The sequence below is a fragment of the Drosophila elegans genome, unplaced genomic scaffold (assembly GCF_018152505.1).
Source record: "Drosophila elegans isolate 14027-0461.03 unplaced genomic scaffold, ASM1815250v1 contig_149, whole genome shotgun sequence".
NCBI classification, from domain to species: domain Eukaryota; kingdom Metazoa; phylum Arthropoda; class Insecta; order Diptera; family Drosophilidae; genus Drosophila; species Drosophila elegans.
The window spans coordinates 4,687,491-4,710,691 of NW_024545513.1; the positions used below are offsets into that span (position 1 = coordinate 4,687,491).

The 23,201-nt window shown below is 43.3% G+C and overlaps 4 protein-coding genes across 4 annotated transcripts; 3 read left to right on the forward strand and 1 right to left on the reverse strand.

Annotated features, from left to right (window-relative positions):
• The first annotated feature begins 832 nt into the window (after window positions 1–832).
• Window positions 833–4,242, forward strand: LOC108136344 (protein twisted gastrulation). The gene is made up of 4 exons (XM_017257452.2): window positions 833–1,753; window positions 3,041–3,253; window positions 3,315–3,459; window positions 3,816–4,242. The coding sequence occupies exons 1-4, from the start codon at window positions 1,534–1,536 to the stop codon at window positions 4,009–4,011; spliced, it is 774 nt and encodes a 257-aa protein (XP_017112941.1). The 5' UTR covers window positions 833–1,533; the 3' UTR covers window positions 4,012–4,242.
• A 327-nt stretch (window positions 4,243–4,569) lies between these two features.
• LOC108136322 (paraplegin) lies at window positions 4,570–8,908 on the forward strand. The gene is made up of 7 exons (XM_017257422.1): window positions 4,570–4,939; window positions 5,149–5,592; window positions 5,650–6,018; window positions 6,079–6,615; window positions 6,679–6,949; window positions 7,467–8,002; window positions 8,595–8,908. Exons 1-7 carry the CDS (start codon window positions 4,799–4,801, stop codon window positions 8,754–8,756), a joined length of 2,460 nt encoding a protein of 819 aa, XP_017112911.1. The 5' UTR covers window positions 4,570–4,798; the 3' UTR covers window positions 8,757–8,908.
• Window positions 8,909–10,422: 1,514 nt separating this feature from the next.
• Window positions 10,423–12,244, forward strand: LOC108136209 (circadian clock-controlled protein daywake). Its single transcript, XM_017257217.2, has 3 exons — window positions 10,423–10,586; window positions 11,382–11,874; window positions 11,932–12,244. The coding sequence occupies exons 1-3, from the start codon at window positions 10,490–10,492 to the stop codon at window positions 12,131–12,133; spliced, it is 792 nt and encodes a 263-aa protein (XP_017112706.1). The 5' UTR covers window positions 10,423–10,489; the 3' UTR covers window positions 12,134–12,244.
• Window positions 12,245–12,385: 141 nt separating this feature from the next.
• On the reverse strand, window positions 12,386–22,275 carry LOC108136208 (period circadian protein). Its single transcript, XM_017257216.2, has 9 exons — window positions 21,813–22,275; window positions 18,143–18,300; window positions 16,622–17,706; window positions 15,876–16,232; window positions 13,743–15,502; window positions 13,338–13,571; window positions 13,085–13,225; window positions 12,765–12,957; window positions 12,386–12,706 (listed from the first exon to the last, which is right to left on the reverse strand). Exons 2-8 carry the CDS (start codon window positions 18,253–18,255, stop codon window positions 12,880–12,882), a joined length of 3,768 nt encoding a protein of 1,255 aa, XP_017112705.1. The 5' UTR covers window positions 18,256–18,300; window positions 21,813–22,275; the 3' UTR covers window positions 12,386–12,706; window positions 12,765–12,879.
• Between the last annotated feature and the right edge of the window lie 926 nt (window positions 22,276–23,201).

Below are 23,201 nucleotides of genomic sequence, written 5' to 3' on the forward strand. Positions count from 1 at the left end.
TTTTTTCATTATGAAACTTGCTTATAAACTTAACTTAATAATATAATACAAAAAATGCTAACATAATATCGGTGTAGATCAGTTCTGATCAATCATTGAATTATGTATTATAAGTTACAACTGGAATTATAGTTCCATGGTAATAACTCGATATTAAGCTGTCACCTTAAATAATGCAACATAATGTATAAAAACTGCAGCACAACATTTTTTTTTTTTACAAAATACTTAGTTTTTCCAAGCAATAAACTAAGCCTTTAAAGAACATACTCAAATATAAGTATACAAATCCACATTCTAAAAAATTATCATACAAAAATCGATTCAATATCGAGAACCAGGTTTGGCACCGAAGCAAATCGTTTAAATAATTTTCAAGTTAGCGGTTTTTCAAATAATACCAACTTAACATGGTTATTTTAAAGCGAATTTAAAGATTTCGCGGTCGCAAGCCAAATTCGAAATCAGTTAACTATTATACTATATATTTACTATAACGTTTGCCCATATGGTGTATATTTCTGAAGTAAATGATTTTTATTTTAATAAGACTTTTATCTATATATTCATAATTAAGGTCATTTTAATCCATCAATTTAAAAATTCTTGAACATTTTATGGATGTAGCAGTTGGGAATTAGCTTTTTAAAACTAATTTAGTAATCTAAATTTTACTTAACCATACCACCGTACAAAAACACTGAATTTAGCTCGATTTATTAAATCTATATCTATTGCAGCTTTATATTGTTACTTTTAGCCGTGACTTCTCGTGACCCGTTCCCGGTGGCCGCAGATGCGCTCATCTCTAATCACTTGGCCGATCCGTGTTATTGCTGTTGCTAGTTGATCATTCAGTTGGCGTACGCGTGCGCTCGCCTCCGATCCGTCGATTCAGATACAAATATAGATATAGATTCCGATCGTACCGGAATTGTCAACAAAAAGGCAGCAGCGGCAGCATCATCGATCGATCGATTCCAATTTCTAAGTCTGGCCAGTGTGAGTGTATGTGTGAGCCAGAAGCAGCCTGTTTTTGAGTGTGTGCGTGCGCTTAATTCGCGTATTCGGCTTGGTGTGTGTGTGTGCTTGTGTCTAGCCTGGCGCTATTGTTGTTGTTGTTTGTTTTATGGAAAGAAAAGACAGTTTATGCCCTAGCAATAACAAAAACAACAACACGAGAGAGAGACATTGTCGCCGCGCAGTCGCCTCTGCTGTCGACGTCGCTGCCGCAGCGGACCGTCGTCGATCCGCTCGCTAGTTGTTGCTGTTTAGTGTTCGTTGTGGTGTCGCTTGTTGTTGTTTTGATCCGTTCCGATTCCGAATGCGATATAATCCCGCATACTACTTATTATATATGGTGATATAGTGCAAAAAGTCGAGCAAATGCCCAGTCTGCCCAGTGTGTCTGTGTGCCTGTAATTGTTGTTTGTTATAGTTGTAATTTTGTAATTGCACCCGCATACACATATACGGATACGGGAAAGAGCGCATTCCAATCCCTACACACGCACACACACACACACGGACACCATGGAAATTTGGCGCTCGCTGACAGTGGGCACCATCGTGCTTTTGGGACTCGTCTGCTTCTACGGCACAGTGGAGTCCTGCAACGAGGTCGTCTGCGCCTCGATCGTCTCCAAATGCATGCTAACGCAGAGCTGCAAGTGCGAGTTGAAGAACTGCTCCTGCTGCAAGGAGTGCCTCAAATGTCTGGGCAAGAACTACGAGGAGTGCTGCAGCTGTGTGGGTAAGGAAGGCCATCCGATTAGTGGGTGGTGGGAGGTTGTCGTAGGGTACATATAGAAATGATCACCACTGATGATGTGATGGCCATTGCTTTGTTTTTGTTGTTGTCAAACGGGTAAGGCAAACGAATGAGTGTGTGTGTGTGTGTGAGGGGGGAGCTTGCGATGTGCTAACTAGTTATCGATAACGGGCTTGAGCTGGCGATCGGCCTAGCCTTAACCCTTTCGCGGCCCAATAGGTTTAAACTCTAAGTCACTGAACTCATACTTTTCCTTACTGCAGACAGGTTTAATTTAATTTTATTTACAAAGAAGAACTTTTTTCCCAAATCATTCATAGTTTTGAGTCAGTAATGAAAACAAAGTAATATCCCCGAAGCTATTTTAAATAAATAATTTAATTTAGGGCTAAAACAACGTAAAACAGTCTTGTAAGCTTTTAACTATACCTTTTTGTTACACTAAAAATAATTGTTTACTTGCTTATTATCACTGTTAACACAGCTTAACATCTGTAAAATATAATTTTTACAATAAAAGGACATTCTAAATGTAGTAATTTTATGATTAATATCAAAAATATTTATAAAGCTTTTTAAATTTAGAATATTTTGTATTGATACCAAAATTGTTCAATACGACGTATAGAAATTTGTTGCATACGGTTTCTTATAATACGAAAAACTTTTGCATCAGCAAACTACAATCACGGTTAAGTAATTTTAGTTTTACAACATCTGTGTGGGTCGTGGGCCTTATTTAGAAAATTTAAAAACGTTATAATTTTTTTTGTGCACTAAAGCATAATAAAAACCTATCATCTATGATTTTCAAATTTTACACATTGTCTATCATCTTAATATCCATTTTAGTAATGAGCAAAAATAAACTGATGGTGTAAATAAATAAATAAATATACTGGAATTATACCGGTCGGGTTTTCGTGCAATGCAATTTACGTTTGGCCCACATGACGTTGTTTATAAACAAATCGAGCATGACGATGAAAACAAATATGCACACGAGATCGGAATAGGAAGGCATGTCTTTTTTCGAGGAATACAAATAAATCACTTTAATTATCAGATGCACAATAAATGTGGTTAAAGGAAGAAAAGCACAAACCAGTCGTAAAATTATAACCGAGAGGAATGTGTATCTTGAAAAGTAAAATTTCCTTTCGGAAATGTTTTAGTAGGTATGGGTTCCAAAAATAAGCGCAGTGCAAATAATTTTACAACAAAATTAAAAATATAAATTAAAATAAAATCAATTTATAATTATTGTAGAACTCTGCCCGAAGCCCAATGACACGCGCAACTCGCTGTCCAAAAAGTCCCACGTGGAGGACTTCGATGGAGTGCCGGAGCTATTCAACGCCGTGGCCACTCCGGATGAGGGCGATAGCTTCGGCTACAATTGGAACGTGTTCACGTTTCAAGTGGATTTCGACAAGTACTTGAAGGGCCCTAAGCTGGAAAAGGACGGTCATTATTTCTTGAGTGAGTGGTAAACATAGCAATTTGGGGTTACCATCTCTATAATCAATCTGTTTCCATTTAGGAACCAACGATAAAAACCTGGACGAGGCGATTCAGGAGCGGGATAACATAGTGACCGTCAACTGCACGGTTATATATCTGGATCAGTGTGTGTCGTGGAATAAGTGCCGCACCAGCTGTCAAACAACAGGGGCCAGCAGTACGAGGTAGGGATACGAAAATGGTCCAGGAAATCGGTTGTGATTATCATTAGGAACCAACCGGAGTCATTCAGCAAATACTGCTTGGACATTTATAAGGTTTTGAAACAAAAGGGCACTATAAAATGTTTTTTAATTTTCTAAATAAGGCCCAATAGAAATTGCACCTTACAGAATACAAGACTTATCCCTAAATGATGAATCATAAACAAAGCCAACAAGCTATAACAAATCCGTCGAAAGTCGTTTATGTCCAGAATATATTGTCGATTAAATTTCGTAAACCAGTATAATTCTATATAATATCTTGTTACTAGAATACATCCCTTATAATCGTATATATATTATCCCCAAACCTCCAGATGGTTCCACGACGGCTGCTGCGAGTGCGTGGGCTCTACGTGCATCAACTACGGCGTAAACGAGAGCCGCTGTCGAAAGTGTCCGGAGTCGAAGGGCGAGTTGGGCGACGAGCTGGACGACGCCATGGAGGAGGAGATGCAGGACTTCGGGGAGAGCATGGGCCCCTTCGACGGACCCGTCAACAACAACTATTGAGCGCGGTGCGGTCAAATGCCATTCAACGAACAGAACAGAACAGAACAGCAAACATCTAACAAATTTAGCTACTCAATTCAGTGACATTATTATTATGTAGTACGACGTAATATTTGTATAGCACTATTATTATTATTTTTTATTTACAAAAATCGAATAGGCGCTTTGAATTGTTTTACTTATTGAACCGGCCAAGATATATATAAATATAAATATATATATATATATAAATAAATATTTTTTTTAACTTAAAAATATTAATAGTTTCATTATTGGTTTTGTAAAGCATACAAATTAATATGGTTCTTAGTCGGAACGTTTAATAGAGAAGATATTAATTGAAATAATTTATTAATGCTAAAGGCAAAATATTTTTTATTGACTTCAGAAGAAAATAAACAGAGCCGTTTTTAAGAGGTAAATTCTTTATGATATTAAATATCATGTAAAGTTAATATATAAGTGTATTTTAACGGTCAAAAGCAAACATTTCATAATTTAGTGTGCCCAGACCATTTTCCGTTTACTTTTGCGAAGCGTTTTGATATTCTGTGCGGATCAAGTCCGCGTGCACACTATTTGCGGCAAACTAAATTTCGTGTGTTTTTATTTTAATTAAGTCATTCATTTTTGGGGCCGTCTGAAAGAGTGGCCAAGAGTTTGGGAATCCCTTGCCCGTAAATCAGTATTCCCAGGAGCTGTCGCCCTGTATTTGGCGCTGTCAACGAAACAGAGTTACGTATTGGGATTCGGAGGAGTTACGTAGTCGTTCCGGGGATTTGGAGAAATGATGTTGAAGGGCCTGCGGCATGTGCGGAATGTGCTGCAGCGCAGTGGCCACCAGATGGCCACCCAGATCCGCAGTGCCACAGGGCGGCCCCAAGGGATTCAACGTGAGCTGTCGCTCCTCCAACTCAGCCGGCGACAGGTGGGTTAAGTACCAGATCCCAGTCCCAATCCTCTAGAGCAGTGGTGCTCCAAACTGTCTAATGACGGTGCATTTGCCAACACAATTTGTAATAGAAGAAATGAAACATTGTTTGTTTGTCAAGTTGGTTACAGCTTGTTTACTCATGTGTTGTCTCCCTGTACCCCAATCCTCTAGAGACTTAATCCGGGTGTGCTTCCTCCTTCCAGGTGATGCAGCTGCAGGCGGAGTACAAGGCGATTGTGGGCGTGATAGCCCGCTCCCTGCAACTGACGCCCCAGGAGGTGCGTCTAATGCACCTGCGCAGCCTGTCCTCCTCCGGAGGAAAACCTCCTCCTCCCACTCCCAATCCCAATCCTTCGGAGGAGGACAAGGCGGCAAAGCCCGCCAAGACTGAGGAAGATTCCGCCACGGAGAACAAGCACAAGCCAGCTGGCGAGAAGAGCAGCAAGGCACCTGGAGAGGAGACCTCCAGCAGCAGCAGCAGCAGCAGTTCCACTGGCGAATCCGGCGAGGATCCCAACAAGAACAGCAACGAGAACGACGAGAAGATGCGTTCCGTGCTGACCAAGGCCGTGCTCTGGCTCTTCACCATCTACATGTTCGTGGCCTTCTTCTCCCTGCTGATTACACCGCGCTCCGAGCGGCCAGAGGTAAGCCCATAGTCCATAGAATCCATAGATAACACACTAATCCTGTCTGCCAAACAGGGCTCCACGCGCTACGTGTCCTGGAACGAGTTCGTCCATCACATGCTGGCCGTGGGCGAGGTCAAGGAGCTGATCATACGACCCGACATGGAGATGGTCACCATCATCCTGCACGAGGGAGCCGTCATCAAGGGCCGCAAGGTGACCTCCACCATCTTCCACATGGCGGTGGCCGATGCCAACAAGTTCGAGGAGAAGCTGCGCGAGGTGGAGAAGCGGCTGGGCATCCAAGATGGGGTGCCGGTGACCTATGACCGCCAGACGGACACCACCGGCCGCATCCTGATGCTGCTGCTCGTCTGCGCCCTGCTCATGTCCATTGCCACCCGGATGAAGAGCATGAAGAGTCCGCTCAGCATGGATTCATTTGTGGGTAGTGTTCTTCTCATCGATGGGTAACCTAACTCAAACCCTCTTAATCCCTGCCAGAACCAAATGGGCCGCGCCAAGTTCACCCTGGTGGACCCCTTCGATGGCGGTCGTGGCGTGCTCTTCCGGGACGTGGCCGGTCTCAGCGAGGCCAAGCAGGAGGTTAAGGAGTTCGTGGACTACCTGAAGTCCCCGGAGAAGTACCAACGGCTGGGTGCCAAGGTGCCGCGAGGAGCCTTGCTTCTGGGTCCCCCGGGATGCGGCAAGACGCTGCTGGCCAAGGCGGTGGCCACCGAGGCCCAGGTGCCCTTTCTCAGCATGAACGGCTCCGAGTTCATCGAGATGATCGGCGGCCTGGGAGCGGCCCGTGTCCGGGATCTCTTCAAGGAGGGCAAGAAGCGGGCGCCCTGCATCATCTACATCGACGAGATAGACGCCATCGGACGGCAGCGTTCGGGCACCGAGAGCATGGGACAGGGCAGCTCCGGCGAGTCGGAGCAGACGCTCAACCAGCTCCTGGTCGAGATGGATGGCATGGCCACCAAGGAAGGCGTGCTCATGCTGGCCAGCACCAATCGGGCCGATATTCTGGACAAGGTATACGTCGTCATCACGATCATTGGATTGGATTGCCAAGCTATAGTATATACTTTTATATAGGCCCTTCTGCGACCCGGTCGCTTCGATCGCCACATCCTCATCGATCTGCCCACGCTGATGGAGCGCAAGGAGATCTTTGAGAAGCACTTGTCGTCGGTGAAACTGGAGTCGCCGCCTGGGACTTTTTCGCAGCGCCTGGCCCGCCTAACGCCCGGCTTCTCCGGAGCGGACATCGCCAACGTTTGCAACGAGGCCGCCCTGCATGCGGCTCGCAATGTACAAAAGGAGGTCAGCAGCAAGAACCTGGAGTACGCCGTGGAGCGGCTAGTGGGTAAGTCACCCCGCCAGATCGCCTGAGGATCTCTGGGAGAGCATCAAAGGGTTTAGGGGGTTAATTCGTGTAAACTTTTTGCGATTCTTTGATGAAACAGTTCAAATCTATTCCTAAAATACTAGCAGTGATGTCTAAAAAGCATTCTGTTCATTCTGTTCATGGCGAAATATTAAATAGTACTATAATGGCTAGGTAAAGTAAAAGGTACATGCACAAAGCACTATAAACCCAAATAATGAGTGCATATGAACTAAAATTAGCAGTAGTTAAAACATACCACATTTAATTACTTAGGTTCGTATATAGATAGAAGTATGTAGATACTCCACATAAAACATACCACATTTAATTACTTAGGTTCGTATATAGATAGAAGTATGTAGATACTCCACATCACTGTACCTTCGTCAGTTTTCCAACGATCGGCAAATTGCATTCAATAAAGATAAAATAAAAGTATTCGAAATGTATTACATTTTAAACTCTTATCCCCCTTAACTATTACCAATTCCAGGCGGAACCGAGAAGCGTTCGCATGCCTTGTCGCTGGCGGAGCGCAAGGTGATCGCCTACCACGAATCCGGACACGCACTGGTGGGCTGGATGCTGCCCAACTCGGACATCCTGCTGAAGGTCACGATTGTGCCGCGCACCAGCCTGGCCCTGGGATTTGCCCAATACACGCCGAGCGAACAGCACCTGTACAGCAAGGAGGAGCTGTTCGACAAGATGTGCATGGCGCTGGGTGGTCGGGCGGCCGAGAATCTGGTCTTCAATCGGATAACGACGGGTGCCCAGAACGATCTGGAGAAGGTCACGAAGATCGCCTACTCGCAGATCAAGAAGTTCGGCATGAGCACGAGCCTGGGACCCATTTACGTCCGGGACGCGGATGAGACGGAGGGCGGCGGTGCGATGGGCAGCGGCGGCAAGAAGCCCTTCTCGCGGGCCATGGAGAGCCTGATCGACAACGAGGCGCGCCATGTGGTGGCCACCGCGTACCAGACCACCGAAGGCATACTCACCACGCATCGCGATAAGTTGGACAAGGTTCGTAGGCACCGCTTTCTTGCTTTTCTTCTTTTAAACTGGGTTGTTCCCATGGGTATTTTGGGAGAATGCTAGAGAAGGGTTTCAAATCATTTAAAATACTGGCTCGACATTTAGGAGTTTACCCTTGTTCCAGCGCAAAGAAAAGGGAAAGAAAGCTTTTAGCTTATTAAACACATTTAAGTAATTTGTTTATTAAAACATATTTGATTATAGGTAATCAGTACCTAAAAAATGTAATGGAAATTTTGGTAGCATATTAAATAGAAAGGCTTAAAATCATTAGGAATACAGGTTTTGCATTTAAAGTTACTACGTTTACAAATGCATCAAATACGCTATACATATAATAGATATTTTATTGTTAAAAGAACTAGTCGTACATTTTTCAGAACTTATGATGATGACGATTATAAGTCTGGTCGATTAATAGTTAATCAATATCTCTAATGAAACGAGTCATATTTAGTCACTTGTCGTTTTGTAATCAAATCGTTTATGACTGAGGTTTCTTTTTGATGGATAGCTCTTAACGTACATACGTTACCGATTGTTATTTCCTCTAATTCAACTCTATACCCAAATGTTTTAGCTGGCTGAAGCCCTGCTGGAGAAGGAGACGCTGGACTACGACCAGGTGGTGGAGCTGATTGGACCGCCGCCACACGATCTGGGCAAGCGGCAAGTGGACGGCGTGGAGTTCGAGCAGTCACTGAAGAACCTGGGCAGCAACACGGACACCACCAAAGTGTGAAACTGTAGCACTGAGTTAAAACCAGGTTCAGGTTGACGTTCAGAATTATAGTCATAGTCATACGCCACGTGTCCCAAGTCGCTCACCTTTCCGCCCGCCCCTGGTTCATGTTCGTTGAATGTAAATAAAGTTGTTTACCTTTTCTAAAATGACTCCAAGCCGTGTTCATTATCTAATTGTCCGCTAATAAGGCAAGGCGATATCTAACTACCTAACGGATAACACTGTATTCAAATCCAGTAGTTATAAATTCTCGAAAATGATAAGAACAAATGGCAAACAAATTGTTATGTATTCTTTTCTTAAATTGAAAGCAATATATTAAATTGTATTTAGAAAAAATGAATGTGTGTATGCTATATATTTTGTAAACTAAGTTGGAAATCTAAACCGTTTTAATTAATCTTGCACCTAGAGTTCCACAGTTTGATTTCTTTTTAAATTAAAATAAGTTAATGAAAGAAACTTCTAACAGAATGTTTGCCTAAGAGAAGCTCCTTTTGGAGATCCCTCACCATTATTTCTGAGCAGCTTATTTAATCATATGTGCTGACATTACCATCCCAATAGATAATATCCCCTACGTATCAGGTTATATGGGTGTATAATCGGCATCATCGCACCGACATGGCAGGAGATCAAAGTTTAATTCCACACTCGTCCAAGCTGACCTAGAACTTGACACGCACTGTCAATTGTCAACTGTCAATTGGCTGAGCAAACACACGGATCCGATGGTCAGCTGCTCCAATTCCATATCCAAATCGGTTATAAGTTTCTCTTTAATGGGAAAAAATTAAGGGTTCTACGGAAATAAGTTACTATTTAGGTAAAATTGGTATAGGTTTTTTTGGAATTATTCAATAATTGTGCATTGAAAATCCATCGTTTTGAATATTTTTATTGGGAATTTTAACTATTATCTTATTTGACTAACATTTGAACTATACGATATCTCCAAGTCGAGTACTCGTAAGATCCATTTTTACGGTAGATCAGAGGTCTACGCAAATATCAGGGTCTACCACATTTATGTTTATTTGCCTATATGGGTGCATTTCTAAATACAACTAAGATGATAAAATCTCTGGCAGAGATTTTGAGAGAGAGAGAGATGGAGAAGAGAACCCGAAACCCGTTCTCAATTGCAACCAAGTTGCGAATCATTTAGTTTTCACTCATATTCACTTTAATTCGATTTAAGAGTCGAATACGGCTAAAACTCTTGTCACTTCAATACTGGCAAGTTACTTACTTTTCAGTAACCTACTTAAACTGTACATAATGAAATATGTGTTAAGGTACATTTAAAAAACAGAAATTTCAATAAGTTTCTGATTATCTTACATATGATAATCTTTGTTGATTTGTTTGGAATTAACAAACAAGTTTTAAGGGGAAAAACTCTTTATAGATGGAATTATAATTTAATTTGAATAAAAAAATATTTTAATTTTATTTGACTAATTATAAGTTCAAATTTATGTTCGAAAAGTATTAAGCCCCCGATTAAAATCCTGGATTTCCCATCTCGACCAAAATTTCCTAAGCCATATTAAAAATAAAGTTTCATGCCGGTACTGTCGCGTTTAATTGGATCTAGTCCCCGAATCGCACTTGAACTTGCACTTGGCTTTTAGAGGATGCATAAATAGGTCCGGCTTGGGGTTGAAGTTTGTCAGTTGTCGCTCAGCTAAATCAGAATTCAGAAATCGGATTACGGAGTACGGAGTATGGAGAAAATGCAGCTAACCGGTGCCTCAATATTCCTCGTGTGGATGGGTCTCATATGCCTGGTTCCTTGCAGTGACGCGGGCTCTAACATATTCCGTGAGTGTCGAACACTTTGACGAAGTGCCTCTTCGGAGAACAAATTGCCAAGACTTTAATTTTTTATTTTTAATATGAAATATAAATATGAATAAAATCTTAATTCATATATATATTTCGAAACTCGTAGTTGTTAGCCCATAGCATGCTTAAGCAAAGGCATGATTCTAAAAGTTTGTGGCTTAACTTTGATCTCAGTTTAAATGTTGGCTTGTAATTTAATCTGCATTTAAATTTGGGTTTCTAATTGGATTAATCAGTATCCCGGCCTAAATTCATTTTTAAAAATGAATTTAGACCGCTGAAGAAAATACTCCGTGGCCATAAAATACGCGTTCTAAATTCCAACCCCCTTTATGATCATTACTTCTCAGCGTTCTGTTAGAAAAACTGATTTTTTGTGTCTTTTTGCTGTAACTTGGCCAAAACTAGACGTATGTATATAAGAGTGACTGTTTTAAATAGCTGGCGACCTATACTACTCATCCACAATCGGTTCAGAAAAATTAATTTGTTTTGATGGAAAAACAGATTTTTCGAATATTTGAAGAAATTAATTTTATGGCCATTTTTTGCATTTTTGATAAGGAGGTACATCATCATTTTTTGCGATAAATTAACTGTGAATGCCATTCGATTGGAAATTTTATTACGAATTCAACGGTGTATGACATAATAATTTATTAATTTATTTATATAAAACTAGCTTAAGGTTTAAAACAAAAAGCTAACTAGTAACTGAGAGCATTAACAGCTAAACAATTTAAAAGACTAAGTTTGATTGTTTACTTTCAGCATCGCCTTTGAAGCGGTGTAAGATGCAGGACGAGGCGTGTTTGGTGGCGCAGGCGCAGACCTTTTTCGGGGCCTTTAAGCGGGGCATTCCGGAGCGGCAGGTGGCCGGCTTGGAGCCCATCGATCTGGGCAACATGCGCGTGGAGAGCGGCGGCCACTCGGAGTCGCTGCAGTTCAGGCTGCTGATGAACAATGCCAAGCTGCACAACCTGGCCAACTCGGTGGTGGTCAAGAGTCTGAAGGGCTTCACCAAGGACCTAGCGAAGCCGCTCAAGCTGACCATGGCCATGGATGCACCGCAACTGGAGGTGCGGGCCAAGTACGATGTGGATGGCAAACTGCTCATCCTGCCCATCGTTAGCAAGGGCGATCTCACGATTCGGATGGACGAGGTCCAGATCAAGTCGAAGATTATGGCGGAGCCGGTGAAGCGGGCCGATGGCCATACATACCTCAACATCACGGACTACAAGACGATTACCAAGGCCAAAGGGTGAGAATTGCCGAGCCAGTTAATAGGTTTTACATATTTCAAATGTCCAACCCACAGTGGTCACTTCGACATGACGAACCTGTTCAACGACAACGTGGACTTGCGGGAGAGCACCTTGAAGGTTCTAAATCAGGAGTGGAACACCCTGGCTCTGGATGTCCAGCCCAAAATCAACGAGGCCTGCTCCAAGGTCTTCAGATCCATCGTGCAAAATCTGTGGAACAACATACCCTATGACGAATTTTTCGAAACGGAATAACTAGTGTGACAATTAGAGCACTCTATAAGCAAGAATATAAAATACTTTATGCTTCGTCAAATATGTACTAAAAACATCTGTCTCAAAATAAATAAGAATATATTTAAAAAATTATGATATTCCTTATTTTGAAGAAAACACATTTTGAGTTCGAAGTTGATCGGCAAACTTTGTTGGTTTATGCATAGATATTGTAATAAATTCGTTTCAAAATAAATACCGAAAATCGCTTGCTTAAAAAATCCAGCCAAATATTAGATATTTTTTAATTTAGTGCACAAAAATTGAAAAATAAATTAACAAGTTTCTTAAAATTAAAATAAAATGTTTAAAACTGACATGGGCTATTTTCAGAACATTTAGAATGTTTAACTAAAATATTAAGCCGACTTCTTCTTAGCGCTTTTCTTGGCAATGAGATCTACATTTTCCTCTGTTTAGATTAGTTTGTGGGGATCCTTCGAGACCATCCTGTTTTGTATTATGGTGGAAACTGCTTCAGCCCATCTTGCTGTTTTCATCGCTCATTCGACCAGATTCAGAATATTTAACATCCAGCGGATAATCGGAGAACTAAAAGGAAAACCCGGGGTTAGTTGGGAGAGTTTGTTGATGGATGACTGGTGCTCACTCATTTCCAGGATCCCTGCTGTTCGGCGGTGTCTGCTGCTTGGTTCGTAGTCCTAGGCACCGACATTGCGCATCCGGTTGTGCACGTCGGTCAGCAGCAACTGCGGGTTTGGCTACTACCCATCCCCATGCTGCGTCTGGTCCTCCTCTTCCTCCGGGTGCTCCATGATCTTGCTCTCCGATACGCTGATGCCCTGTGGAATGCAAAGTATGACATCACTCATTAAATGCCTCTAACAACATTAAAATTAGCTTTGAAAGCACTTCACACTTCACAAATTCAACAACGGGGCAGGATATCAATGGGACCTGAGTAAATACCTTTAGCTTACGGTGCCTGGGATCCTTTTCGGTGTCCGGCGGACTCTCCGATCCGTCCGTGGTCTTGATAAAGGATGAGTAGAACGAGGAGAAGCTGGAGCCATCCATGTCATCGCTGTTCCCATTGCTGTCCGTGTATTTCTGTGGAAGAACGGACGTGATTTCAGTTTAATATATTAATTAATAAATATTTGTTCGCTTGCAAAGGGCATTCTAATGTCATTTGCCTTTCTAGTTTTCTACCCGTAAGTACCTTGTTGTTGGGGGCATTACTGCTGCAGGGCGGGTCGGAGTTGTAGTCGTTCATCACGGAGGGAATGGGCGAGGAGTCGGTCACCTCCTTCTTGCAGGAATCGGAGCCCGCCCCATTGGATCCTGGCTCCGCCTTCGCGGAGGTGGTCAGCGAGGAGGGCCGCTCCACCGAGGCGGGAATGGTGACCGAGTGGAAAGCCCCCGGCACCTTTTTCGTTATGGACGCCGGCGCGGCCTGTGAGAAACAAATAGAGGAGATGTGGTTAACTTACAACGTAGTATAACCAAGAATTTCATACTCAATTCAATATTTTTCATTCAAGGGAAACAATTAAATTGAGACTTTCAGTTTTGTTTTCGATGTCCACTATTCCACTATTTCATCAGTGAATATAGGATGACTCACCGTGTATACCGTCTTGTTGTAGGCCGACTGGGAGCCCATCGGCTGCTCGGGCATCTGGAGGGCGTTGGCCATGCCCGGAAAGGGCATCGGCTGGTACATCATGGCCGTGGCGGCGGCCGCAGCGGGATGGGTGTAGAAGAGCGAGGGATGGGGGTACATCACCCCGGCCATGTACTGGAGCGGCATGGCCTGGGCGGTCGCCGCAGCCGCCTGCTGCGAGGTGGTGGGCAGCTCCACGCCCACGCCCACGCCCACGCCGCTCTTGTGCGGATGCTTGTGGATGCGCGGGGATCCCCGGGTGGGACTGGTGGGCGTCAGGGAGGCGGGGATGTAGTAGAAGGTCGGGAAGAGGCCGGCGGCGGTGGAGAAGCTGCTGGGCGCCATGGCCGTGTGCGTGGAGTGGACGGGCGGGGTGATGCCCACCGAGAAGGGCGGCCAGAGGTTGATGTTCTGCGTGCAAGAGGGATAGGAGGAGGGTCCTGGCGTGGAGCTGCCCACCGAGGAGGTGGGTCCTGCCGCCGCCGCTCCTCCTCCCGCTCCGCCGGGAATTCCCGCTCCCGATACCGCCGTCGTGGTCCTGACCTCCGGTGTTAATATTCCTCCTCCTCCTCCGGCCACACCGGCTCCTCCCGAACCCGCTCCACCAGAGCACGCTGGTCCGCCGCCTGCTCCTGCCTTGACCGCATCTGCTCCCAGGGTCAGCTGCTGCTTGGGCTTGTTGGCCTCGCCCTCCCACGAATGGGAGCCACCTCGCTTGATCCCGTGCCCTGGGCCACTGTACTCCAGCATCTTCAGGGTGTCGTTGGCCGACTTCTTGCTCTTCTCGCCAGTGCGTCCACGCGATTCGCGGTGCTTCTTCAACATGAACTTCTCCATCTCGTCGTTGTGCTTGTTCAGCAGGGATTCGGTGAGGGTAATGGGTGGTGCAGTGGCTCCTCCTCCTCCGCCTCCGTTTTTGGAGGAGTTTGTTCCGGTGGCGGAATTGGTTTCATTCCCTGTGCCAGTACCTGTTTCGGTCTCTGTTCCAGTGCCAGTTCCAGTGCCAGTTCCAGTTCCTTTGCATATTCCAGTATCTGTACCTGTTCCAGTACCTGTTCCAGTACCCGTTCCAGTGCCAGTAGCTGTACCTGCACCTGTTCCAGTTCCCGTCGCCGTTCCAGTGCCACCTGTGCCCGCATTGCTCGTATTGGTCACACTACTCATGTGTATATTACTGGCGGTGGTGAAGTTCCCGGAGGAGCCACTGCCACCACTGCCCTCGTGGACGGGACTCATGGGTCCACTCGTCCCGCTCACACAGGTGCCACGCGGCTCCGGCGGCTCCGTCTTGGGCGGATCAAGCTCCGCCGGTGCCGTCACCGGTTTGCTGTTGAAAAAACGCAGCAGGTTCTCGTTGTAGTTCAGCTGGTTGTAGCTGGGCGGCGTCTCGGTGGAACTCTTGCTGTCATAGTAGTCATGATGCGGCGAGATCTCGCCCAGCATCACGCTGTCTCGCTCCGACACCGTTAACTCGTTCTCGTGCGGCAGCTCCAGCTTGAGATCCGCCCGCGACACCTCGTCCATCAAAGTCTCCATAAAACTAGCGAGTGCCTGGCACCGACGAGAGACCTCCTGCTTAACGGTATCCGACGGCCGGGAGACCGTCTCTGCCAGCAGCTTCACTATATCCTCCTTGATACGCGTATTCCGGCTCTGGGCCTCCTCCGATATCTTGTTTTTGCACGTGGGCGCCGCCTCGAAGACGTTGCACTGCTTGGGTCCTAAGATAAATACTTATATTAATTATGTACATATATTTTTATGTTGGTTAGTAATAGAGTGATGTATGACTCTAAATTCTATGCACTTGGCTTACTCGACTTGAAATTTTTGTTTCAATTTGAAGTGAGTGAACATTTTAAGTAAACTAATAAGTTTATTTATTTCAAATGTGCAATAATATTTTTTATTTTATTTTATTGATTATGTTTCTGAGCATGTATTATTTTTCATCAAAATGTAATAGTTCCTTCCTTTTAAAAGTATATAATACAAAAAAAAAAATTAAATATTGTAGTAATCTATTTTTGGTTTAGGACTTTACTATATGATTTTCTATAGCTCGGTAGGATTAAGGTTGTGTTGCAAACTTACCCTGAAAGACTCGATGATGTCCGACAACGAACTCCAGCTTGCGCGACCACGGATTGACGAAGCTGGTCCACTCGGTCTCCAGGAGGACGTAGCAGCCGTTCTGAATGAGGAAGCGGTACGGCTTGCTGCAGAAGGATGCGCCGGCCGTCTGGCCCTTCTTCATCACCGTCTCGTAGGTCTCCTTAATGACGGAGAGGTCCTCGTGGTGGTAAAAGTCCATGATGCTGCGTCCGATGAGGTCCTGGGGCAGGTAGCCCAAGGCACTCACCGCCGCACTGTCCACATGCGATATGATCCCGGTGGCCGTGTGCCGGATGGCGAATTTGGGGCTCTTCTGGGAGAGGATCTCGTCGGGAACTGTGGGTTAAAAATTGTTGGTTAAATGGAACTCCTTCTATTCAACTGACTGGGAACACTGATAACAAATATAGAATAGTGCAAACAAATAACTGGCTGTTGAATTTAAAATTTCCTATTGCAAAATTGAATTTAACTATAAAAGGATAATATTTATGTAAAATCATAATAAATAATAAATACAATAATTATACGATTGTATCTCTTAATGCTTTAACATTTGAATTAATGTGAAAAAAATTGGATTTAAAATGCATTCTATTTCCTTTAAACGCATTATGTATAAGACGTTTAATTTTAATTAAATAAATAAAATCAAAGTGATAAATATTTAAATATTTATCAGTGTAGACAGTTGGTTGGGAAACCCTTTTGGCTAAAGAACTCACCCTTGTAGCTGCTCTTGATGGGAGTGGCGCAAATGACGAGCAGCATGTTGGTGCCATTGGAGACCATGTAGTTGTCCGGTCTGGCCTCCTCGGGAGCCTCCCGGAAGGTGAGTCCCAGCCGGAAGGGTTCGTAGCTCACCGGGCGGCCGATCACCCCGAATCCGCCGGACTTCAAGCCCCGATAGCGACGCAGCATGACGCAGAAGGTGCTCTTCGCATCCTTGGGCATGCTGCCACGGGATTCGGCAATGGGTATGCCCGTGGTGATTTGGCTGGCGAACGTGGCCCGATCCTTGATGTGAACAAAGTCGATGAAGGACCTGCCCAGCCACATATCGCGTGGAAAGCCCAGGACATCGGTGATGCTGGGCGTGGTGTAGAGCACAATGCCGTCGTGCATGGAGATCACACAACAGAAGCTTTCCTCCTTGATGCGCTCCCCCCGCTGGACACCGACGGCGCCTCCGCCAACGCCTGCCACGCCCACGCCCGCCATGGACTCCAGTTTGCCCGGGGCCGAGTCCCAGGTCTTCTCGAACTTTCCCAGCCCACTGTCCAGGCCGGAGGCGTGGCCCACTCCCCCACAGCCGCCCACTCCGCCGCCCATCGATGGCGGAACAATGTTGACGGTGAGCGGCGATGGAATGGGGAAGCTCTGTGTCGTATCCAACTTGGCCACGCCGCCCGCTCCCCGATCCGCCTCCGACTCGGACTCGGTTTGATCCTCCTCCTCCCTTTCCCTCTCCCTGTCCCGCTGCCTTACTCCGTGCTCCGTGACCTCCGGCTCGTTGCGGTGATCCTCGCCGTGCTGCTGATCCTGCAACAGGATCTGCTGATCCACGCAGCCACTGCCACCACCACCACTGGGTCGTGGCTTCTCCTCCTCGTCCAGGGATGCCGATGCCGAGATCTGGGTCTGCACCTGCGTCTGTCCCCCCGCCCCCTTGTTCTTCTTCTTCTTGCGCGACTTATCCTTGTTCCGCTTGATGATCATGTCGCTGCTGCTGGCCTGCGTGGACGGCTTGCCGCCATAGCCACTGCTGCCGGATGAGTGGCTGCCGCTCAGACGGGACTTGGAACTGCCACTGTAGAGGGGAACAAATGGGAGATTGTTATTGCGTACAGTGGCGAGAAGTATTCAGATACTTATAAACTAGATTTGGTACCCTTCCCTACCTTACTTACACGGAAACAAAAAATATTGCAAGTTTCAATTTGATATTTACTCTTCATTCTTACCATTGAAATACGTAAAATTGACAGGCCTTATCTTTCTTTATAAACATATCAATATCAAAGCTTATAGTATAGCTTTGATTGACTGCTATAATTTCAGTCAGCTGACAACGCAATTAGACATTTATAATCCTGTTAAATGTAATAATATTCTTGTTCGGTCTAGCCATGTCCGTCCAACCTCTTCGAAAAGTTTTGCCTACTTTCTGGGGTCTTACATGCTTTTGTTCGGATATAGTACGCATTTAGATGTCACGTTTTCCCATCAAAGAACTATGCTCTTACCTGCGCTGCGATTGACTGTTGCTGCAGCTGTTTGAATATGCTGAATCGGACACTTTGGTGTTATGTGTGGACTCCGTGGACTCGCCGCCCTCCATTGTGTTTAGGTTCTCCATTTTGGCAATTTGTGTGGAAGTATAATTTAATATTTAAAGAGATTTCTGAAAAAAACATAAAAAAGGTAAAGGTATAATTTATTACAATACTATAACCTCGGTGAAAATACATATATTGTATTACAAATTGTAATTGTAACTAATTGTTTATTACAGTTAATACTATGAATTGAATGTCTTATTTAAGAACATTCTAAAATGACTAAATATTGAAGCAAACTTATTGCTTTATAAAGGTTTGTAAACGGTTTAGGATTTTGAAAAAAACAAAAAAAAACATAATAATACAAAAGTTTTCATGTTTATTCGGTAATAAAGAATTTGCAATTTAAAAGTCCTAGTCAATTTAAAAGGCTTCAATGAATTATCCAACTGAATTGCAGAATCGACTTGTACTTTCATTCAAAGCTGTGTTGTTGCACAAACGGGGATCGATTGTGTTTCGTTTGGGGTTGTGAAATAGTTTATCGTCGTTCTTATGACGAAATACATCACGAAATCTGTTGCGGCGTTGGGTTGCGTTTCACAAACATCTGGATGTCGCGTCGATTTCAGCTTCCCCTTTCAATCAATCAGCCAAATATGTACATATGTATGTATGTACATATATACATTTAATTTATTCACGTTGCTTGCTAGAGGTACTTTCTCTAAATTTATTCACGTGGCTTGACGGGCATTTATTTTCTATGAATCGCATGAATCCAGAAGTTAAGGGAGAAAATAATTGAAATGGTAGTCAGTCAATTTCCTGACGAGAATAGAACTTAAGTAACTGGGTTAAAAAAGTAAAGGGTTAAATGAAAATTGGTCCCCATTGACAAAAAAGGCAACCTATGACATGTGCCTGAAGCACGTTGACCACTTTCAAAATCTCAGCCACTCGTCGGCTTGATTAACACCTGATTAATGGCATGATGACATCTGTGCCAATGATAGATAATACAGTGGATATTCTATAGGAGGAACTTATTTCACTTATTAAGTTATCTAAAGTATTGCTTTGTATGTTTATTATTATTGAATAATTATTTTTAATAGAGAAATCCCTTGTAATTTTTTAAACAGATTTACTTTTTAAAGAATTTGAGCACTTGCATAGTTCAGAATATTAGTATTAATGTTTTTCTAACAATAACAATAATAATTTGAAATATTGATATATTCGGCTTTGGACTTTTTCTTGGTAAAGTTCCCTCTACTGTAGCTTTACTACAATAATTGGCATCAGTACGGCGTGCGAGGGAGGCGGCAAGATGGTAGTGGGCCGGTGTGGAAGGAAGATGGAGCGATGTTGCATTCACGTGCAGCTGCAGGCGTTGAGTGTTTGGTTCTTTGTTGTTGCGGCCAACGGATGCCGTTTTGCAATCGCAAGGCAGCCCCATTCACACCCCAACACAGATAAAAATGTACACAATATACAATATGATAGATACAAGAAATAAGATAAGCCCCCGCGAGTCGCATTAGTTTGCATTTTCCGCTTTCCTGCACAATGTATGGTTTTCTAAATAAATCCGCTGACTTATTAATAACTGAAGTAATATAAAAAAACCCTAAACTCATATTTCACTGTTTACTTGATAGGTTATGCAATATCGAAAAAAAATACTTGCTGAATTCAATTTTACAGATTGCATAAAGCCCTGGTTCATTCTCCGCAATTAGGCAAAATCAGCAAAACCCACATTTCATTTAAGCATTCGGGTGAACCTTAGTTTTCGGTTTTTGCTGCATTTAAAGTGTAGCAGAAAGCAAAAAGGAAATGAAACTAAGATTTCGGTAGTCACAAGGAAACTAGGAGAAAGTTCCTTTGGAAAACTTCCTCCTGACTGATTTATTGGGTGCCCAATTATTGATAATTATAAGTGCACACAGGAAAATATTGACGTGGCACATTTAAAATACATGGTCTACATATGTTGATTAAATGCAAAAAATGTTTTAGGAGTTCTCATATAATTAACATGGGTCCATACTTGTAAATATGTTTAAAGTTTTCCATGGAAGTCAAGCCCAGAAGCTATTCAGAAAAAACCAAAGGTGACCCACACTTGCACGTTAAAGGTAAATAATCGAAATAAACATTCTGATAGTAAAATCGACACCTAACTTGTAGGTATTTAAAGGCTTTTTAAAGAGGAAGAAAAATGTGAAGACGTAACCACAATGAAAGTTAGTCCACTCAAAAAAAATTAAATAAGCAGACTAATTTTTGTAATGAAGCAATGTTCCTTGTAATAAGTTAACTACCTTAAGAGAAGTTAACTTGACTATTTTCTATGAGGCAAATTTGTATTATACAAACAATCAGCAAAATATTTAATACTTTAAAGGGTTTAAATCTTTCACTCAATTTAACGTCCTTACATAATTCACGTCAGTAAACTTTTACGCGGATTTGTCAAACGCTAACAAATCAAAGGGCCAACTGGTCGAGTGAGTCCTTGTGGGAGGATTGGATTGCGGTAGGACAGTATGTCGTGCGTCATTCGCGGGGATGTTAGATAATGCAGGTGGTACGATTCGCAGACGGTGGATAACAGTCTCGTAACCGAGGGGCGGGGAATATGGTTATGAATTGTGGGATATGGGTTGTGGCAAAATACAATGCACAAAAAAGGACGTTTTATTTTTAACTTGTATAACAAGTCTGGGGCCTTACAAATCTGTTCAATTAAAATAGACATATGTACATCAAAAATAAATGGGCCCACATGGCGAATGCGTACTTTAAATGCAGCAAGTTGGCTGGTTAATTATAGTTAGGAGACCCTAAACTGATAAAGGTTAAAAACGAAACAATGTTGCTAAAATAAGAATTTTTAAGCATATCAAGGACTAAAGAAGTCAAAAATATGTGGCGATCTATAACATTTAACAGGGCCCTCGACACGTATGCGTAATAAAAGTATCGAAATTAATCTTTTGATTATTTTTAAACACTTTTTAAAAGATTAAATAAATTATCTAATACTATACCAAACAAACCAAGTGATGATTGATCAAAGACTATTAAAACTTGTTTTCATATTACCTTTAAAACTGGGTAATTTTACCTCACATAAGCCCTATATATGTATATGTACTGTTAGCCAAATTAGTGATACGGTTTCGCATTGCGAACTGTTGCAGTTGAATAAAGGTTGCCACAGATTGCCAAAGTTCATGCCCACCTTGGACCACGCTGCGTATGCGTAACTTTTGGCTCGCCCAAGCAATCAAACTTTATTTATTTAATTTTATTTTTAACCCAGAACCGCAGACACTCGAGTATCGTTCAGTAGGGTCAGGTATGTATGTACGCAGAGCTTTTGTTTACGCTGCAATTGATGGATTGTTTTTGCCTCTCTGTACAACGTGCACTGTGCAGTGGGCAGATGGCACCTATTAATAAACAAAAAACACCATGTATATACGCCATTTAGACGTTACGAGCCGAGTTCTTTATGTAAGTTGGGCCCGAGAATGGTTTTGTTTTTGCAATATGATAATGGGTTTCTCTCTGTACTTTTTTTATTTTTTTTATATTGCAACAACGTGACAATTGCACTTACACTCTCGCTCTCGCTTGCTCGCCGGACTGCTCTCTCTGTCGTACTCTCTGATATTCTATATATTAGTTTTGGCTATGTTCTTCACTTTTGCGGTTAAATTTTATTCAGCTCCGCCACTCTCACAGTCACCAAAAAACAAATATTGAGTGTTTTAGTTCTAGCGGTCGTTGCTTCTCTTCTTTCAATCACTTTGAAGCACTTTCAATCACGATTCCTTCGATTTCTCGGCGAACGCGTTAATAGTCGACCTTCTGGCTGGAGACCCGTACGAATAATGACTGGCCCCCAAGCTTCAAGCTACAAGCACTCGCAAATTCACATTCCGAGAATTTTCCCACAATCGCTCTTTCTGCTCTCGGCTACTCGCTCAAATCGGCTCAAACACTCGGGCTCAAGCATTAACCCTTGGGCGGAACTTTTACTTTGAGCTAAAAAAGAAAAACAAACAATTTAGGGACTTTTGTTTAAGTACTACAAATGCAACATATATAAATTAAAATATATTTCTTGTTTTCAGGGCTTACTTTGTCTGTCTTAAATTATAATGAAAATATATTCATGTTAATAGATTTAGATAGTAAAAAGCTTACAAAAATTATTTAATTATACAAACATACTTTTAAATTGTATGTTCCTCTATAATTAAATGCTTTAAAATTTTTTTAATTAACAAAATTATATTTATTTAATTGATAGACAATATATAAAATTAATATACAGCCAAAGCGTTTTTAATTCCCGAAAACGCATATATTCCAGAAAAGCTTTAAGAATGAAAATATAGTTTTATTTTGCAAGCTAATACCAAAAACGATAACCAAACCAAGCCCCGTGCACCAACTTGAGGTTAAGAAAAGCTGTGGAACCTTCTGCCTTTTTTGGGGGCGGTGGGTGGCCGCTGGGGGTGGATTCAAGGGGGCTGGCAGCACGTTTTCCGAGGGGTGTTTTCCGGGGGAGTGGCTGGGCGGCGGATTTGCGGGTCAAGTCACGCATTTCGCCACGTGAGCGGCAGCTTTTCACTGCCTACAGCATTGCTCGTCGGCGTTAAGCATTCGGGCCTGCCCCACGTTGACAATTGTCGTGGCATTACTCACTTTCTCACTATCTCACTATTTGCTATCCATCCTCTGCTTTTGCACAGGCACAAATGAAAGTGGCGCCAAGCTTTTAGCCCCCCAGCGCTCTACCCTATACTTTATAGTCTCTATTCGTCTTTAGAAGCTTTACCTGGTCAGGTGTGCTCTGTGGCACGTACCGATGGAAACGCCAAATACAGCTGATTGCCAGGTTATCGATTGCCAACGGGTATTGGGACTCGAAGGCGGCGAGAGCGGGTTCTGGCCGACAGGTGGCGGCACAAGTCCCTAACAGCGGGGATTCCAGCCACAT

What these genes read in the sequence shown, in the direction of transcription:
- LOC108136209 (XM_017257217.2), top strand. Translation starts at nt 10,490, where the DNA reads ATGGAGAAAATGCAGCTAACCGGTGCCTCAATATTCCTCGTGTGGATG. An exon ending in CGCGGGCTCTAACATATTCC is followed by an intron (nt 10,587 to 11,381) that starts GTGAGTGTCGAA and finishes GTTTACTTTCAG; the next exon opens with CATCGCCTTTGAAGCGGTGT. An exon ending in ACGATTACCAAGGCCAAAGG is followed by an intron (nt 11,875 to 11,931) that starts GTGAGAATTGCC and finishes TCCAACCCACAG; the next exon opens with TGGTCACTTCGACATGACGA.
- LOC108136322 (XM_017257422.1), top strand. Translation starts at nt 4,799, where the DNA reads ATGATGTTGAAGGGCCTGCGGCATGTGCGGAATGTGCTGCAGCGCAGT. An exon ending in CGCTCAGCATGGATTCATTT is followed by an intron (nt 6,019 to 6,078) that starts GTGGGTAGTGTT and finishes AATCCCTGCCAG; the next exon opens with AACCAAATGGGCCGCGCCAA. An exon ending in GGGCCGATATTCTGGACAAG is followed by an intron (nt 6,616 to 6,678) that starts GTATACGTCGTC and finishes ACTTTTATATAG; the next exon opens with GCCCTTCTGCGACCCGGTCG.
- LOC108136344 (XM_017257452.2), top strand. Translation starts at nt 1,534, where the DNA reads ATGGAAATTTGGCGCTCGCTGACAGTGGGCACCATCGTGCTTTTGGGA. An exon ending in GGAGTGCTGCAGCTGTGTGG is followed by an intron (nt 1,754 to 3,040) that starts GTAAGGAAGGCC and finishes TAATTATTGTAG; the next exon opens with AACTCTGCCCGAAGCCCAAT. An exon ending in ACAGGGGCCAGCAGTACGAG is followed by an intron (nt 3,460 to 3,815) that starts GTAGGGATACGA and finishes CCAAACCTCCAG; the next exon opens with ATGGTTCCACGACGGCTGCT.
- LOC108136208 (XM_017257216.2), bottom strand. Translation starts at nt 18,255, where the DNA reads ATGGAGAACCTAAACACAATGGAGGGCGGCGAGTCCACGGAGTCCACA. An exon ending in AACAGTCAATCGCAGCGCAG is followed by an intron (nt 17,707 to 18,142) that starts GTAAGAGCATAG and finishes TCCCCTCTACAG; the next exon opens with TGGCAGTTCCAAGTCCCGTC. An exon ending in CCAGGCACCGTAAGCTAAAG is followed by an intron (nt 12,958 to 13,084) that starts GTATTTACTCAG and finishes TGCATTCCACAG; the next exon opens with GGCATCAGCGTATCGGAGAG.